The 16,971-nt window shown below is 41.1% G+C and overlaps 1 protein-coding gene across 1 annotated transcript in view; it reads right to left on the reverse strand.

Moving 5' to 3' along the window:
- Positions 1 to 16,971, reverse strand: part of ADCY9 (adenylate cyclase 9) — a 156,940-nt gene that overhangs the window by 30,733 nt on the left and 109,236 nt on the right. Inside the window, exon 3 of the mRNA XM_037154685.2 lies at positions 10,020 to 10,210. Within this exon, the coding sequence (XP_037010580.2) occupies positions 10,020 to 10,210 (191 nt within the window). The remainder of the gene's footprint in view (positions 1 to 10,019; positions 10,211 to 16,971) is intronic.

Below are 16,971 nucleotides of genomic sequence, written 5' to 3' on the forward strand. Positions count from 1 at the left end.
AAGATTATAACTATTTCTCTAACACACTTGGGGGCATTTGCATTTATTTTTTAACAGACTTTGATACATGCACGCTACAATCTGTTCAGAGTATAGCACAGAGCTACAAAATAGTTTTTTTTCTTCAAGGCTATTTCTCTTCACAAGATAAATCATTTCTAAGCTAACAGCTGTCTTTTTTCATAACTGTCAAAGGAGGGAGCAGGGAAGCCTGTTTTCTGAGAAACGAGGAGGAAACATCAGAAAAGCGATGGCTTTGCCTGTTAAGTCTGCTGAATACAACTACTAGGCAAGCTGTCGTGTGACCAGAAGCACCCCTTACTCACCAAACTCAAAACTCAGATTGAACATGGTGTATAGGAACATTCAACATAACAGTAATACAGCTTACTGAGGCCGTTCCAAGTTCTAGGCTCTTTGCCTATATCACTTTACTTAGTCTTCATAACACCTATGAAGCTGACACTATGATTACCCCTATTTTACTTTTTAAAAGATTTTATTTATTTATTTTTAGGTAGAAGGGAAGGTAGGGAGAAAGAGGGGGAGAGAAACATCAGTGTGCGGTGGCCTTTCACACGCCCCCTACCAGGGACCCAGCCCACAACCCAGGCACGTGCCCTTATTTGGAATCAAACTGATGACCCTTTAGTTCACAGGCTGGCACTCAATCCACTGAGCCACATCAGCCAGGACTGATTAGCCCCATTTTATACAGAAGGAAACTGAGGCAGAGAAGAGACTTGCCCAGAGTTACACAGCGGGAGTTTAAGGCCAGGCAGTAGCTTCCTCAACCCCAACCACGCATGTATGATATCTCCAAGTGAACAGGAAATCACCTTGCAATGTGAGCAGAAGTCATCCTAGCTATTACACAGCACTGGGGAGCTGGCGCATGGGTGATTTCTGCTAACAAAATACCAGAGAAAAATGGAAGCAAAATATTAGAGGAAAATAGAAGCAGTAATTGTCACCGAAAAAAAGAAAGGCAACCTAAAGATTTAAGAACAGGAAGTGAACAGCTTGAGAATACTGGAGGCAAAAGCATAAACAAAACAAGACCTGTGAAAATAAGGCACAGGATCTCAAAGGCATGGAGTGGTGAATCCTAGAACCTTGCTCAGATTCCTGAGTCCTATATGGCTACTGCATTTATTAACTGGGGTTCACAAGGCAAGAACAGTGTTACTATGTTGTGGAAATATTCCATCAAAAAGTAAAAAAAAAGGAAGTTATTTCCTATTTTGAAAAATTTAACTTATGTCCAATACCTCATGTTCAGAGTTCTCAGTTTGCCCCACAATGTCCTGTTTCTGACTTGGGATGCCATATTGCACTTAGTTGTTCTCTCTCTTTAGACTCCTTTGGTTTGTGGCAGGTCCTCAGCCATCCCGGTCTTCAATGACCCCGTTGCTTTTAAAGTGTCCTGGTCAAGTAATTTGTAGACTGCCCTTGAATCTGGATTTGTTTGATGCTTTCATGCAAGTTGACTAAGGTTTGGAATTTGAAGAACTCCACAGAGGTGATGTGCCCTCTTCAGCACCTCACATCACTGTGTACAAGACACCACTACTCTTACTAACCTTCATCATCCAGTGATGGAGGGCCTGACAGGTTTTCCACTGCCAGTTACTATTCTTCCTTTTAAAATGAATAAATATCTGGAGGAGAGGAGGGATGCTTAGAGGATATGAAAATATCCCATTTCTCCTTAAATGGGTAACCACTAATTTTAGAGTTCATTAATGGATCTTGCCTGCAACAACTATTACTGTGATATTCTTTTTTTCCATTGAACTATACATTTTATTTTTTATTTCTTTTTAAATATATTTTATTGATTATGCCATTACAGTTGTTCTATTCCCCCCTTCATTCCCCTCCACCCTGCACACCCCCTCCCCCACTGTTCCCCTCCTTTAGTTTATGACCATGTGTCTCAAGTTCTTTAGATTCTATGTCTCCCCTACTATTCTTGCCCACCCCCCTATCTATTTTCTACTTACCATCTATGCTACTTATTTTCTGTACCTTCTCCCCCCTTCTCCTCCTCCCACTCCCCTGTTGCTAACCCTCCATGTGATCTTCATTTCTATGGTTCTGCTCCTGATCTAGCTATCCTCTTAGTTTGCTTTTGTTTTAGGTGTGGTTCTTAATAACTATGAGTTTGCTGTCCTTTCACTGTTCATCTTTTTTATCTTCATTTTCTTAGACAAGTCCCTTTAACATTTCATATAATAAGGGCTTGGTGATGATGAACTCCTTGAATTTGGCCTTATCTGAGAAGCACTTTTTATCTGCCCTTCCATTCTAAATGAAAGTTTTGCTGGATAGAGCAATCTTGGATGTAGATATGTTGGATTTCATGACTTGGAATACCTCTTCCCAGCCCCTTCTTGCCTGTTAAGGTCTCTTTTGAGAGATCTGCTGACAGTCTGATGGGCACTCCTTTGTAAGTGACTGTCCCCTTATCTCTTGCTGCTTCTAGGATTCTCTCCTTCATTTTAATCTTGGCTAATGTAATTATGATGTGCCTTGGTGTGTTCCTTCTTGGGTCCAACTTCTTTGGGACTCTCTGAGCTTCCTGAATTTCCTGGAAGTCTATTTCCTTTGCCAGATTGGGGAAATTCTCCTTTATTATTTGTTCAAATAAGTTTTCCACTGGTGGCTGTTCCTCTTCCCCCTTCTGGTACCCCTATAATTCTGATGTTGGAACGTTTAAAGATGTCCTGGAGGTTCCCAAGCCTCTCCTCATTTTTTTTGAATTCTTGTTTCTTCATATATTTCTGTTTGGTCATTTTTTTCCTCCTTCTAGTCCACTCCTTTGATTTGAGTCCCAGTTTCCTTTCCATTACTATTGGTTTCCTGTGTATTTCCCTTCAGTTCACTTAGTTTAGCCTTCATATGTTTCTCTAATTTGTGACTAAAATCCACCAGTTCTGTGAGCATCCCCATCACCAGTGTTTTGAACTGTGCATCTGAAAGTTTGGCTATTTCTTCATCGCTTAGATTTATCGTCTCTGAGGCTCTAAGTTCTTCTTGAGCCATGTTTTGATCTGTTTGTGCCTGTTAGGTATGAGGAGTGGAGCCTTAGTTGTTTATCAGGGCGGGGCCACCCAGTTCGCTGGTTTGTGATCCTGTATGTGGGGGCGGGTCAGAGAGAGGCCACCCAGGTTGCAGGTTTGTGATGCCATAGGTGGGGGCGGGGTCAGAGAGGGACAATGGCGGTCCGCTCTGCCACTTCCTGCCACTGGGGCCTGCACGGTCTGTCTCACCGCTCCCTCCTTCACCGGTTTATCTGCGCGCAAATGTGTGACCGTGGTCAGCCCTCAGTGAGTCCGCTACCCCGCGCCCTCAGTGAGTCCACCCACTTCTCCACACCTTGGATCCGCCCACAGCTGCTGGTGCACCTGGGTCACTCGCCCATGTAGGTCTGGTGGATCTTTTCTGCCCGACCCCGCTCTGTTGCTGGCTCTGCCCCTCTTACTGGTTTGGCTGAAGGGTTCATTGTTGTCAGACTTCCGTGAAGTTCAATTTTCTGTGGTTTTGGCTGCGTTTTTGTTGCTAAAACTTTGTTGTTTCTAAACTTGGTTGTGGGAGGAGGCACAGTGCTTCCACCTACGCGTCCATCTTGGCGGAAGTCCTCTACTGTGATGTTCTAATGGGGATTCCCTTTTGCTCATTCCTTCTACATCAGATGAAATTCCTAAGAAAGAGCTGTCAATTTATATGTGATATGCTGTCTCCTAATTAAAGGACATATACACAAACAACTAAAAACATAGATAAATCTTAAAAAGTAATTTTAAAGGAAATTTACTTTATATCCATATTTCAGAGCCAGCAGACTACCATTGATTCTTTTTTATAACAGTTTTATTGAAATATAAATAACATACCATACAATTCACCATTTAATTTAATGGTTTTAAGTTTAGTCACCATTTGTAATAAATATTTAATTTCTAAACTATAGCCCTGGCTGGTGTGGCTCAGTGGATTTAGTGCTGATATGCAAACTGAAGGGTTACTGGTTTGATTCCCAGTCAGGGCACATGTCTAGGTTGCGGACCGGGTCCCCAGTGCGGGGGGTTGTGAGAGGCAACTGATCAATGTATCTCTCATATATCAATGTTTTTGTCCCTCTCTTTCTCTTTCCCTTCTTCTCTCTCCAAAAATACATAAATAAAATCTTTTAAAAAATAAAATAAAACTATATAAGTAGTGTGTATATATATGTGTGTATATATATCTACATATAGATATATAGGTATCTATAATGGAGATATACAGATATATATATAGAGAGAGAGAGATCTACTACCTTTTCCATTTCTACACTGAATTGATTAAAAGTGGAAGCTTTCTGCTTCCTCAAACTGAACCAGCTAAGCCTATTCATAATGATTTTACAGACAAATAATACAAAAAACAAGAAGATAAAAGAAGTGAACATTTATTTGGAGTCTTGGACAAGGGTTTGATATCCAAAATATATAAAGAACTCATATGACTCAACATCAGGAAGACAAAAAATCCAATTAAAAAATGAACAAAGGACCTGAACAGACACTTCTCCAAGGAGGACATACAGAGGGCCCAGAGACATATAAAAGGATGCTCAACATCACTAGCCATCAGAAAGATGCAAACTAATACCACAGTGATATACCACCTCACACCAGTCAGAAAGGTCATCTTTAACAAATCAATAAACAACAAGAGCTGGTGAGAATGTGGAGAAAAGGGAACCCTAGTGCACTGTTGGTGGGAATGCAGACTGGTGCAGCCACAATGGAAAATAGTATGATATTACCTCAAAAAATTAAAATGTAACTGCCTTAAGACCCAGCAATTCCACTGCTGGGATTATACTCTGAGGATCCTGAAACACCAGTTTAAAAAAACCTATGCACCTCAATGTTCATAGCAGCATTATTTACAATAGCCAAGTACTGGAAACAGCCTAAGTGTCCATCAGCAAATGAGTGGATCAAAACACTGTAGTGCATTTACAAAAAGGAATATTATGCAGCAGAAAGAAAGAAGGAACTCCTACCTTTCGTGACAGCATGGCTAGAACTGGAGATTATTATGCTAAGTGAAATAAGCCAGGAGATGAAAGACAAATACAATATGATCTCACCTACAACAAGAACCTAATGAACAAAACAAACAAATGAGCAAAATAGAACCAGAGGCATGGAAACAAGGAAGCAACTCACAGTAACCAAAGGGAGAGGGTAAGGAAATAAGGGTGGAAAGAAGGGGAAGAGTGGAATCAAGGAACATGTATGAATGACTGATGGATATGGACAACAGGATGGGGACTGTCTGTGGGAGCTGGGGGTGGGCTCTGTAGAGGAGGGCAAAGGGGGGAAAATTGGGACAACTGTAACAGAACAATAATAAAATACTTATTTTAAAAAATAAAGTGAGTCTCTTGTAGAGAAAAAAATGTCATGGCAACTGTCACAGAAGAATGATCCCTGGGGCTAGTGACCTCAAAGGAAAGGTACAACCCTTTTGAAAACAGGATAGTTCCTCTCTGAATTGTCCCATGTGAACAAAGCCATACCATCATCCTCATTACTGACTGTAAACATGTAGAAACTTTCACTCCATGAGCACACAGTCTTGTTTTGAATAACAGATTTAGGTAAACTCACAATGATAGCCAAGCAGGTGCATTTCCAGTGAGATCTTTAAGAGATGAGCTTAAGGTGGTGTCATAGCTCACATAGTTAACTGATTAGGATTGATGTAATAAATGTAAAAGAAAACAAGAAAGAAAAATCAACCCCCCCCACATCTTTGGTGTTCATTTCTTGGTTTTTCACAAAGACATTAGATCAGCTATTATTATCAACTACAGCTTCATGACAAATAAGCAGCATACCTCCTCTGCAGAGCTGAGGTCACACTAACTAGGGCAAATGCCCATACTCCAATTATACATTTGTGACATGGTTACAACCCACACAGCAACAACCAAGGACAAAAATGGAAGAACCTCTCTCCAGTGGAGAAGGCAAGACCTTCCCAAGATAGTCAATGACTCATTGTGGGCAAATCAACACCATATCTATGTTTCCTTCTGTCCTTCTTTACTACTACAGTGGTCACTGTCCACATTTCCACATGGAGTGAATGAATTCATATCTTGGTGTTAACTGAGCATTTACTGCAAACCTAGCCTTCATGGGAATTATTATTTCAGTTAATCTTCACAAGAACCCTGAGAGACTGCCTCATCATCACCATTTCACTGTGACTTAGAAAAGTTAAGCAACTTGCTCACAAGCCCCAAAGCCAAGGCTTTAAGAACAATCCTCAATTTCGAGTTTTGACCCTTCCTATAGCACTAAAGTTGCCTTCTGTGACTATAACATGTCGAGCCCTTGTGTCCTTCCTGGGCTTCCTTCTTAACTCCTCTTTCCCCTATCCCAAACCCTAGGGCTATCTTCAGAAGCTCAGGCTCAGAGAGCTGTGTGCCATGGTGCTAGCAGTGCCCTGCTCCCCACAGCCCCCCATGGTGTAATGCCAGGGCTTCTTGATGAAAGACGTTCACTGACACTCACAGAAGAAGTCAATGCTCAAGTGTGGAGGGGTTGTCTTTGACCTGAGGATCAAAGCCCTTGTCCTTCGACATGACTACAGTTTCTTGGTAGGTCATCTTAGTACTAAGACTATTTTATGAAATATTAGATAAGACTTCTCCAGCTACAAACTGAGAAATAACTTACAGACACATGGAACATGTGTGTTAGGAAGGAAGACAAATGCTTCCTAGACATTACTTTGGTTCTATGTAGTTCTGCTCAGGCTTCTCAGTTCAATCCTTCTTCGGCTAGCTCTGTGGAGTTCTATCTTCCTGTGTATCACTTAAGAATTAAAAATTTAGGCCAAAAGAAAGTTGTAATTATCTACTATATGCCAGGCATCATGCTGGACTCTTGAGGAAAATACAATTTTTTTAAAACATGGGCCCTGTCTGAATTCTAGGAGATCACAGTAAGGCACATAAGAAACATAAGGAAAATACTGAAGACTATATATGTTATAGCTATAATGTTATAGCATTATTGGGTAGAGGAGTCATAGAAAATAGTAATGAAAGTGAACTGTGAAAGGCAAAGAGGAGTTTTTAGGGGAGAAGGGAAGCAATGTGCATTGCAGGTAAGAGGAGCAGCAGGACCAAGACATGCATGCATTCACTTGATGAATATTTACTAAACACCCTTTCTCTAATTTCTTGGTTTTTGCATGAAAACCCTTTCACCAGTCAAGCATTCTCCCAAAGGAGCAGCTTAAAAAAAGAAATCTGTGGTCAAAGAGGTGTGAGAATGTTGCATGCCACAATCCTCTCTGGAGACCTATGTATGCATATTAGCATACTAAAGGCTCTGAGAAGTCTTGCAGTAAAGAAACCTTTTCAGTGTTGTTTAACCTAGAACTTCCCACATTTACCTGACCACAGAACCTTTTTTCTATGTTGATATCTATGTCCATTGAGAGAAAGTACTGCTCAAGGGAACACAGGGGAAACACTGCATTATACCAGGGTAGAAAGGAATGTGAGGTCTATGACAAATCTACCTGGGAGCTAACTCTGGCTGGATGAGGTAACAACAGCAACAAAGGAGATGAAAGCCTAATGACAGGATGAGTCAACAGACCCTGGTGAAGGAATAGGAGGAACTGGTCTGTGATTCCAGCTAATGAGAAGAGCTAACCATAGTGCAGACAATATAAGGCAACAAGCCAATGACATGAATTTGAGGCACTGACAAGTTTAGAGGAAAAACCCACCCAAAGAATGTCTGAGCAAGTAACTGATGTTTTACATTTCTATTGTTCAAAAACTATTACTTGAGGGAAGGCCTTATATGTCAGATTATAATCTATATAATCTTCAAGGCAGAGCTCAGTTTTCTGCCTTTCAGCTTTAGGCTGCTAGTTCATAAAGATTCACTCAGTTACCCAGTACTTATATTTTATAAAGTTCTTACAGATGCCTGTTCTCACCTGATCCTCATCACAGGCACTAGAAGAAGAGAAGACAAAAGAATGTGGCGAGGACTTCCCAAAGTGATAAAGCCTGGAGAGGAGACCGAGTCTTCTATCTCTTCCTGCTCCTTCCACTCCAACTGTAATTCTAACTTTCTGGGACAGCCCTATCTCAGATGTCTTATGATCCCCCACAACACCATCAAAATAGCAGAAATTATACTTCAAGATCCAATTCATCAATCTCTTTTGGAAGGGGCACAAATTTTTTTTGCTCAAATTCCTTTTGGTAAACACGGTCAACTTAAGAGATCACAAGATTTTCAGGAAACTTTCAATGATTATTTGGAAAATATATACAAGGTAACAGAATATACTAAATAGATTTTGTCCATCCAGATTTCTTTTAAAAAAGTGAAGTCAGCAACTACACTCCCTAATGGATAGAAACTCACATACACAAAATCTAAAATGGCAGCAAACACAACAAATCATTTATTTTTGGCTTTGAGCTCTATTTCTCTACTTAAATACAGCTCACTTTGAAGCCTGGACGAAATTGTTTCCCCTTAGATAATGAAACTGTACTTAGATAGCCATGTTTTTGTGCTCCTTCCTGGCATGATTCTTTCCTGACATGCTCAGTGACCACTGATGCACCCAGAGTTCCTTTCTAACTGCGTCAGTCCAGCAAAGAAGTTGTCTTGAAAGTACATGGGCATCAAGGAAATTTCAGATACATTAGCTGTTACTCATATGCCAGAGAGTACAAGGAAGACAAGGTCTAGTACCTACCCCACTGATCCTAAACCTGGGGTGATTTTACCCTCCCACCCACGCAGGGGACACTGGGCACTGCTGGAGACAAGTCTTGGTTGTCACAATGGGAGGAGGGGGAGCTTCTGGCACTTAGTGGGTAGAAGCTTGGTATGCTGCTCAAATGTCTCACAGTGCACAGGATGGCCCAAAATGTTGATAGTGTTGAGTCTGGGAATCTCTGCACTAAGTTAATAAAGCACACAATGACGATGATATCTGAGCACTATCAATAAACTTGAATGCAATAATTACACAAAGTAACTGGTGATCGGTCCTATGGATTTTGATACAGGTGAAATAATCCCAGCTGACACCCACATTATGATGCCTATTAAGTTTAAATACCAACTTAGCCAGTTTTCAAATATATTAAAGAACAAGCTGGATTAAAACCATAAGAATAGGCCATCACCTTGACCAATATATCATTGGGGTATTTCAGAACACAAAAGTGAAGTGGATATATGTTTTAATTGTCTTTTAAAAAATAGAAATGGCAAATATTTAAACTTAAAATAAAGAAGAGGTACAAGTGGGGGAACTAAATCAAATGTGAAAACTGAGGAACAGGTCATAAACTAGACTGATTTAATATGCCCAAGGCCCATTATATTAATTCCTTAGTAGTTCACTATGACAGAAATGGATACTTCTTGACAGCCACTAAAACATCTCTATTCCAATAATGAAATACTATAATGTTCTTGGCAAGCCTTCACTCCTTCAGTTAGCTATGTCATAAGGTTCACCCACATCAATAAAATTTAAAATAATCATAAAACATTGGATTTCAGGAGACATAGAAATACTTGAGAAAGTGGTCTCTGAAATAGGAGACCAACTAGCTCTCCAGCAGGAGGCAAGGAGAATCACCTTTACTATCATTCATGGTAGTAAACACAGAGCTTTTAAAAATCCTAAAAGATATCAAAGGTTCCAGAGAAAGAAAATAACAACTCAAGTGAAAAGCATCTTTATGCAGTGTAGAAAGAAAACGGAGGTGCAGAACATGTCAAAAGAAAAGATATTCAAGATGCAAAATGCTGCTTCTTTTATACTACATGAAAAAAATCACAAAACCAAACTGAAGGGCATTCCAGTCATCTGCAATAGCCCCAAAAGCTGCTTATTATTTCACATGTTCTACTGCAGAATTAATATAAAGTTTTAGAAGTAGAAAAAAAACTAACCTTAAGGTTATCAAAGGTTTTGACAGTCTGCGCCAAGTCACTGACACTCCCTGGTGATGCTGTCCCCTGTGGCCTAGGGCCTGAGGACACCCGTGAGCCATCAATGACCTCAAAGTCAGAAAGCAAGGCCTCTGAACAGCTGCAATGAGACTCCTTCGCTCTCTGACCAGCTATCAGGTATGTCTTCAAACCTATGGATAAAAATTACAATCAGCACAAGTTGAAACCACCGTTGTTTGAATGCAGCTCCATCTTGCTCTCTGTGCAGGACCTGCTCCTGAAAAGTTGAAAGTAAAGTAAAAATGTGAATATGTCATATTTTACTACTGACTTGCATCTTTCCAGATGCACAGCCTCATGGGAACATTTGCCTCCAAAATACACCATTTACTCACATTTTGTTTTCTCTAAATGATGGATGTACATTTTACCTTTGAAGGATGAAATAAGCATTAAAAAAATTCCTCCTTGAAAGGGTCACATGACCTCTGCAACAGCAGCAGAGCAAAATGGTAGACCCTCTACTTTTGGAGTATATTTTTTCATCTCTCAATATTAGTCACTGACACATACAATGGTAGGTCTAGTTGTAAGGATGATATTAGAATATGGACCATTTTACCTTTGTCAGGGACTGCAAAACTACCATGAAAAGTGAGACCATAATATTCACCAAAAGGAGTAATTAAAACCTCCACTGATTCAAATTTAAGAAGTATCTATTTTCTGTTGGATCCAAACATGCATAGCAAAAACATTCAGTTTTTGTTCAGCTGCAGTCTACGTGAATTTATACTCTCACAAAATCCTCATGTTTAAAAAAAGTTGATTAAATGGACAATTAACCTATATCTTTACAATTCTCATTAAAGGCTGAAATAAGAAATTAATGAATGCTATACTGTTAAGCAGCTGTAACAGGTTTGTAGGTCCCTGCTTTGGGTATTCACTACTACCTGATGAGGAAATAATGAGGAATTCAATGAATTTCTGAAAGAGAAGAAAATCTGATTTAAAGAAATCCACTGAGGTTGGATGGGATGGGAGTAAAAGACAGAAAACTGTACTTAAACAATTAAATTAAAAAAGGGAAAAAAAAAGAAATCCACTGTGAATTTAACCAGACTGGAAATATATTGAAAGGGGTAACAATATAATTTATCCAGTAAGTGTATATGTTATACACTGTTATACCATGACTGGTATATGTTATACAGGGTGAAGCAAATGCAGGTTTACAGTTGTGAGTATATGAAACAGAGATTATTCTTGTATTATTATTTATTAATTACTGTATTATTTTCCATATGAACAACTGTAAATCTACTTTTGCCCCACTCAGTACATGGAGAATAAAATCAAGAACAAAACAAGGAGTCTGTCTTGGAGAGTTTAAGGTATGGCAGAAGGGGGTAATAAAAAGCCATTCATGGAAAGACAATCAAAAGGTGATGTGTCTACGTTACTGAACCTGCACATTTTCTTACACTTAGTACATATTTAACAAATCTTTAAAATTAATTAGTCCTACAACTACTTAATAATCCCTAATCATTTTATAATTTCATCACATAATCTTTGTTCATCTCCTCTCTCTTCATAAAAATACCACATGGTGTATGTTTTTAAGTCAACTTTCTGAGAATTTGGCAAGATTCCTTAAAACACCTAGAGACATCCTTGAGTATAGCTAAATCCCAGGTGAGAATCAGAAGACTTCTTAGATAAAGAATTTTAGATGCTAAATGACCAAAGGAAATAGTTACATGTGCACTCTTAACTATGGTCCTGGAGAATTCCACCAAGATGAAGGCGTAGGTGGAAACACTTTGCGTCATCGCACAACCAAACCTAAAAACATCAAAGTTTTAACAATAAATGCAACCAAACCATACAGAAAATCGACAATACGGAGTCCAAAAACAACAAAATGCTCAGCTAAACTGGTAAGAGGGGCGAAGCTAGCATCAAAGCGGGTCAGGCAGGGAAGATCCCCTGACCCGGGCGGTGCACAGGCAGCTGAGGGCGTGGATCCCAGGTGCGGGCTAGCTATGGGCAGAACCCAGGGAAGAGGCGCAGCTGGCTATCTGCGGTAGGTTGTGCATTTGCATGCAGATAAACCAGTGAAGAGGCGAGCATTGAGACAGATCGTTCAGGCCCTGGTGGTGGCGCAGGGCATTGGGCTCACACATTTGCGCTTGGATAAGCAGGCGGGGGCAAGCGGTGAGGCGAACTGGGCAAGCAGAGAGGACTGCCATTGCTCCCTCTCTGACCCCGCCCCCACATACAGTGTCACACACCAGCGAACTGGGTGGCCCCGCCCTGGTGAATGTCTAAGGTGCCTCTCCTCATAAGCAACAGGCAAAAACAGATAAAAACATGGCTCAAGAAGAACTCAGAGCCCCAAAGCCAATAAATCTAAGCGATGAAGAAATAGCCAAACTATCAGATGCATAGTTCAAAACATTGGTGATCAGGATGCTCACAGAACTGGTTGATTTTAGTCACAAATTAGAGGAACATATGAAGGCTAAACTAATTGAAATGAATGGTAATACACAAGAAACCAATAGTAATGGAAAGGAAAATGGGACTCAAATCAAGGGAGTGGACCAGAAAGAAGGAAAAAATGACCAAACAGAAAAGAATGAAGAAACAAGAATTCAAAAAAATGAGGAGGGGATTAGGAACCTCCAGGACATCTTTAAACGCTCCAACATCTGAATTATAGGGGTACCAGAAGGGGAAGAGGAACAGCCATGAGTGGAAACCTTATTTGAACAAATAATAAAGGAGAACTTCCCCATCTTGGCAAAGGAAATAGACTTCCAGGAAATCCAGGAAGCTCAGAGAGTCCCAAAGAAGTTGGACCCAAGAAGGAACACACCAAGGCACATCATCATTACATTAGCCAAGATTAAAATCAAGGAGACAATCCTAGAAGCAGCAAGAGATAAGGGGACAGTCACCTACAAAGGAGTGCCCATCAGACTGTCAGCAGATTTCTCAAAAGAGACCTTACAGGCAAGAAGGGGCTGGAAAGAAGTATTCCAAGTCATGACAACCAAAGACCTACAACCAAGATTGCTCTATCCAGCAAAGTTTTCATTTAGAATGGAAGGGCAGATAAAGTGCTTCTCAGATAAGATCAAATTCAAGGAGTTCATCATCACCAAGCCCTTATTATATGAAATGTTAAAGGGACTTACCTAAGAAAAAGAAGATAAAAAAGATGAACAGTGAAAGGACAGCAAACTCACAGTTATCAACAACCATATCTAAAACAAAAGCAAATTTAGAGGACAGCTAGATCAGGAGTGAACCACAGCAATGATTACGTGGAGGGTTACCAACAGGGGAGTGGGAGATGGAGAAAGGGGGAGAAGGTACAGAAAATAAGTAGCATAGACAGTAGATAGAGAATAGATAGGGGGGAAGAGGGTAAGAATAGTAGGGGAAATATAGAATCTAAAGAACTTGAGACAGGTGTTTATGAACTAAAGGGGGGAATGGCGGGGGAGGGGTTTGCAGGGTGGAGGGGAACAGAGGGGGGGAATTGAACAACTGTAATGGCATAATCAATTAAAATTAAAAAATATTTTAAAAAAGCTATGGTCCTAAACTTCCTTTTTTTTCTCAAACAAAAACATATATCCCAACTTATGCATAGGATTGATCACAGTTATAGCTAATTACATGCATAATCTTGAATTGGAAACATGAACTAGAATACAATAGAAGAGTAAAAGCAACTTTATAGGAATCTCTGAGGCTCCTATATCAGTCACAGAACACACTGCACTGATTTAGTCATTTCACCTTGGGAGAGTTGAAAACCGTAAGTTTGTGGGCTAACCAGAGGAAGTCCTATTTCTGGCCTTAGAGTGTCTGGAGTAGCAGGGCTTATTCTTGGTTCAACAGAGGGCACAAAAAGACTGTCCCTGGAGCTGCTCTAATGATCTCTCCCCTGACTCCCAAGTATGGCAGGGTATGTAGTCCAGCAGTGGGTGGGGAGAGGCACCTGAGGGAACACATGCTGCCACTGCAGAGATCCACCTGGGAGGCCAGAAGGAGGAAGAACACTTTTTGACTGCAGGGGGTTAGAAGCTGCCACTGAAGGTAGATGTTTCCATTATGTCCACAGCCTGTCCTGATCCCAGAAGGGTGTTCACGATGAGATGCCACTGGCTTGGGGCTCCCCTGGTTGAAGCTGCTACTCCCTGTGAGTGAGGACTGTCCTGGAGCATGAAGGCGGGGAAGGCAGAGAGGTCCTGCTCTCAGCACTCAAACCGAGGAAGCATCTTTGGTCAGCTAACTGCCTGTCTTACACACCCCTACCCTGAACCACCACTGCCCTCTGTGTGGCTCCTGATCTGCAAGAGCCAGTGAAGGGGGCCTTTCCTGGAGGTTTAACAGCTAAAGCAGAGAAAAGGCTGCGCCAGCAGACCTAAAGGGCAGTAGCCTGAGTCCCACATAGACATGCATGATACTGAAGCCAGCATTTCAAAGCAGGAGCTTGCCCACTACCGCAGAGGGTGCAGCAATAGTGCCCAAGTCTATAGTCAAGTTCTGACACTGCCTTGGGGTGCACATCCCTGAGGTTGTTATTACTATTATGAATTGTGACTGCCAAGTTGCTGCTCATTCATCACTTATCAAGTGCCTCCATGTACTGTGACGAGTGCTGGGAGAATAAGCTAGAACACATCCACCATGGCCCCTACCTGTATGGGGCTGTCACCTCAAGAGAGATGTAAGCAGCGGGCAGGATGTGGAAGTGATAGTACTCTGGAAAGCGTAGGAGGGCAGCACCTTGCAAAAACTTGGAAATTAGGGAAGGTCTCCTGGATGAAGTACCCTCCAAACTAAGAACTGAAAGACAAAGGGAGGTGAATCCAATTAAAGCCAGCAGGGCCAGGGGCAGGGGCAGTTATCATCAGGCTGTGGGCACTACTACATAGTCCATGAACAGGCCCTCCAGAAAGGGAGCTTTTGGCAGGAAGAGTTGGGGAATGGAAGTAAGTTTAATGTGGTTGGAACAGAGAATGTGTGTGAAGGAATGGCCAGAAGTGACCACCTGCGGCCATGCAGGTGCTGTATAGACCAGCTCCAAGAGTCTCCCTGCTGGGGAAAATGGGGATGGTGGGAAGAGTGGTGGCAAGCTCAAGGCTTAGGGAAGGCCAGGGAGCTCTGGTTGCTAGCCACAGTGGATGGGAAGGAGTTAGGGAACATGGGAGTCAGGAAGTTAATGGTGGAAGTAGGTACCTACTGCCCCCTGGAGAGATAGGCAAGGGCATGGCTCCTGCAGAGCAACCTCAGATTTAGACTCCATCACCTTCTCACTGCATGACCTGGAGTAACACACCCCAGGGCTCTGCATCTCTGCTTCCTCATAGTGAGGTGAGGCTAAGGATAGGGCTCACCCCACATAGCTCATGTGAGGATTAAACAAGTAACACACATGAAGGCTTTCCAACAGTGCCTGGAACACAGTAGGAACTCAGTAGCATTAGCGATTATCATCAGTGTGGATGTTTGACCAGCTTATCACTGGAGTCTTTTTGTTACTCCTTCTATGTGTAAAAGCATGTGTGAAATCATTAAATCAGTAATTGCTTCAAATTTGTTTCTAACTTGAATTTTTCTGTAGGAAGCCCCTAATGACTAACTTGTACTGATGACACACTACTAGTGTTCCCAAAGTCAAAAATATGTATGTGTGTGTCTATGGCAAGCAAAATTTGTGAAGAAGTTACCTTTTTGAAAAAAAATTAAAGAATTTACTGATTTCTTTTTAGAGAAAGGAGAAGGGAGGGAGTCAAAGAGGGAGAGAAACATCAATGTGTGGTTGCCTCTCACATGGTCCCTACTGGGGACCTGGCCTGCAACCCAGCCATGTGCCCTGACTGGAAATCAAATCTGTGACCCTTTGGTTTGCAGGCCAGCACTCAATCCACTGAGTCACACCAACCAAGACCAAATTAATTATATTTTTATTTATGCTTCAATATAAAGCTAAATTTAAAATGAAACCTTTTGCCAAAACTGGAACGACAACAGCATGATAAAGTAAGGCACAGCTTAGCTGCCTGATGTGAAATACCTGGGAAATGCATTAGGTCTGAGTGACTGAGTTCCACCATTGTCGAGTCTAAGTCAAGACAGTTTATAAGAGGTAAGGATTTAATGAGTAAACACACACATGGATCCTGGGGTCCCAGTTCATAAGAATGGTTCTTTAGGAACAGGAGGTCAAAATAAGGCAGCTAAATTATTTACTTTGTTAAGTATAATGTAAACAGGAGAATAATAAGATTTCTTATATTCATTCCTGGTAATTGATTTTTTAAAAGATTTTATTTATTTATTTATTTTTAGAGAAAGGATAAGAGAAGGAGAGGGACAAAAACATCCATGTGTTTGCCTCTCTGGGGACCTGGCCCACAATGCAGGCATGTGCCCAGATTGGGAATTGAATCAGCAGCCCTTGGGTTCTCAGGCCCATGCTCAATCCACTGAGCTATACCAGTCAGGGATTCCTGGTAATTGATTTTAAACATCACCAGCATCTACGGCTTTTATCAGCCTAATTTTACGGAGACTGAGAGGTGGAGTTACACAGTTCCCACTGGGCTCCTGTCTGATAGAGGAGCTTGTCTCTGACTGCTTGTTTCAAGGAGAGTAATGTGGTTAATGTTCTTAAGCCTTCTTAAGGATATCATCAGTTCTTTCAGGAAAAACTGTGCCTTGAACACAACTGGTGCTGAATTTTGGTGAACTGAGTATAATTTCAGTGAATGCCATAGTCCAGTTTTTAAAAAGAAAGACTATTCTGGACTCCTTTTTGTTTCATAGTCTTTTTCTGTTTGTTTTGGAGTGAGATAGCCTCAATCACCAAGAACCAAGGATCTGTATGTCAACTCAATGGAAAGAAGAGAATAATCAGAAGAAA

The sequence above is a fragment of the Artibeus jamaicensis genome, unplaced genomic scaffold (assembly GCF_021234435.1).
Source record: "Artibeus jamaicensis isolate MK-2021 breed Jamaican fruit bat unplaced genomic scaffold, CSHL_Jam_final contig_700, whole genome shotgun sequence".
NCBI lineage: Eukaryota > Metazoa > Chordata > Mammalia > Chiroptera > Phyllostomidae > Artibeus > Artibeus jamaicensis.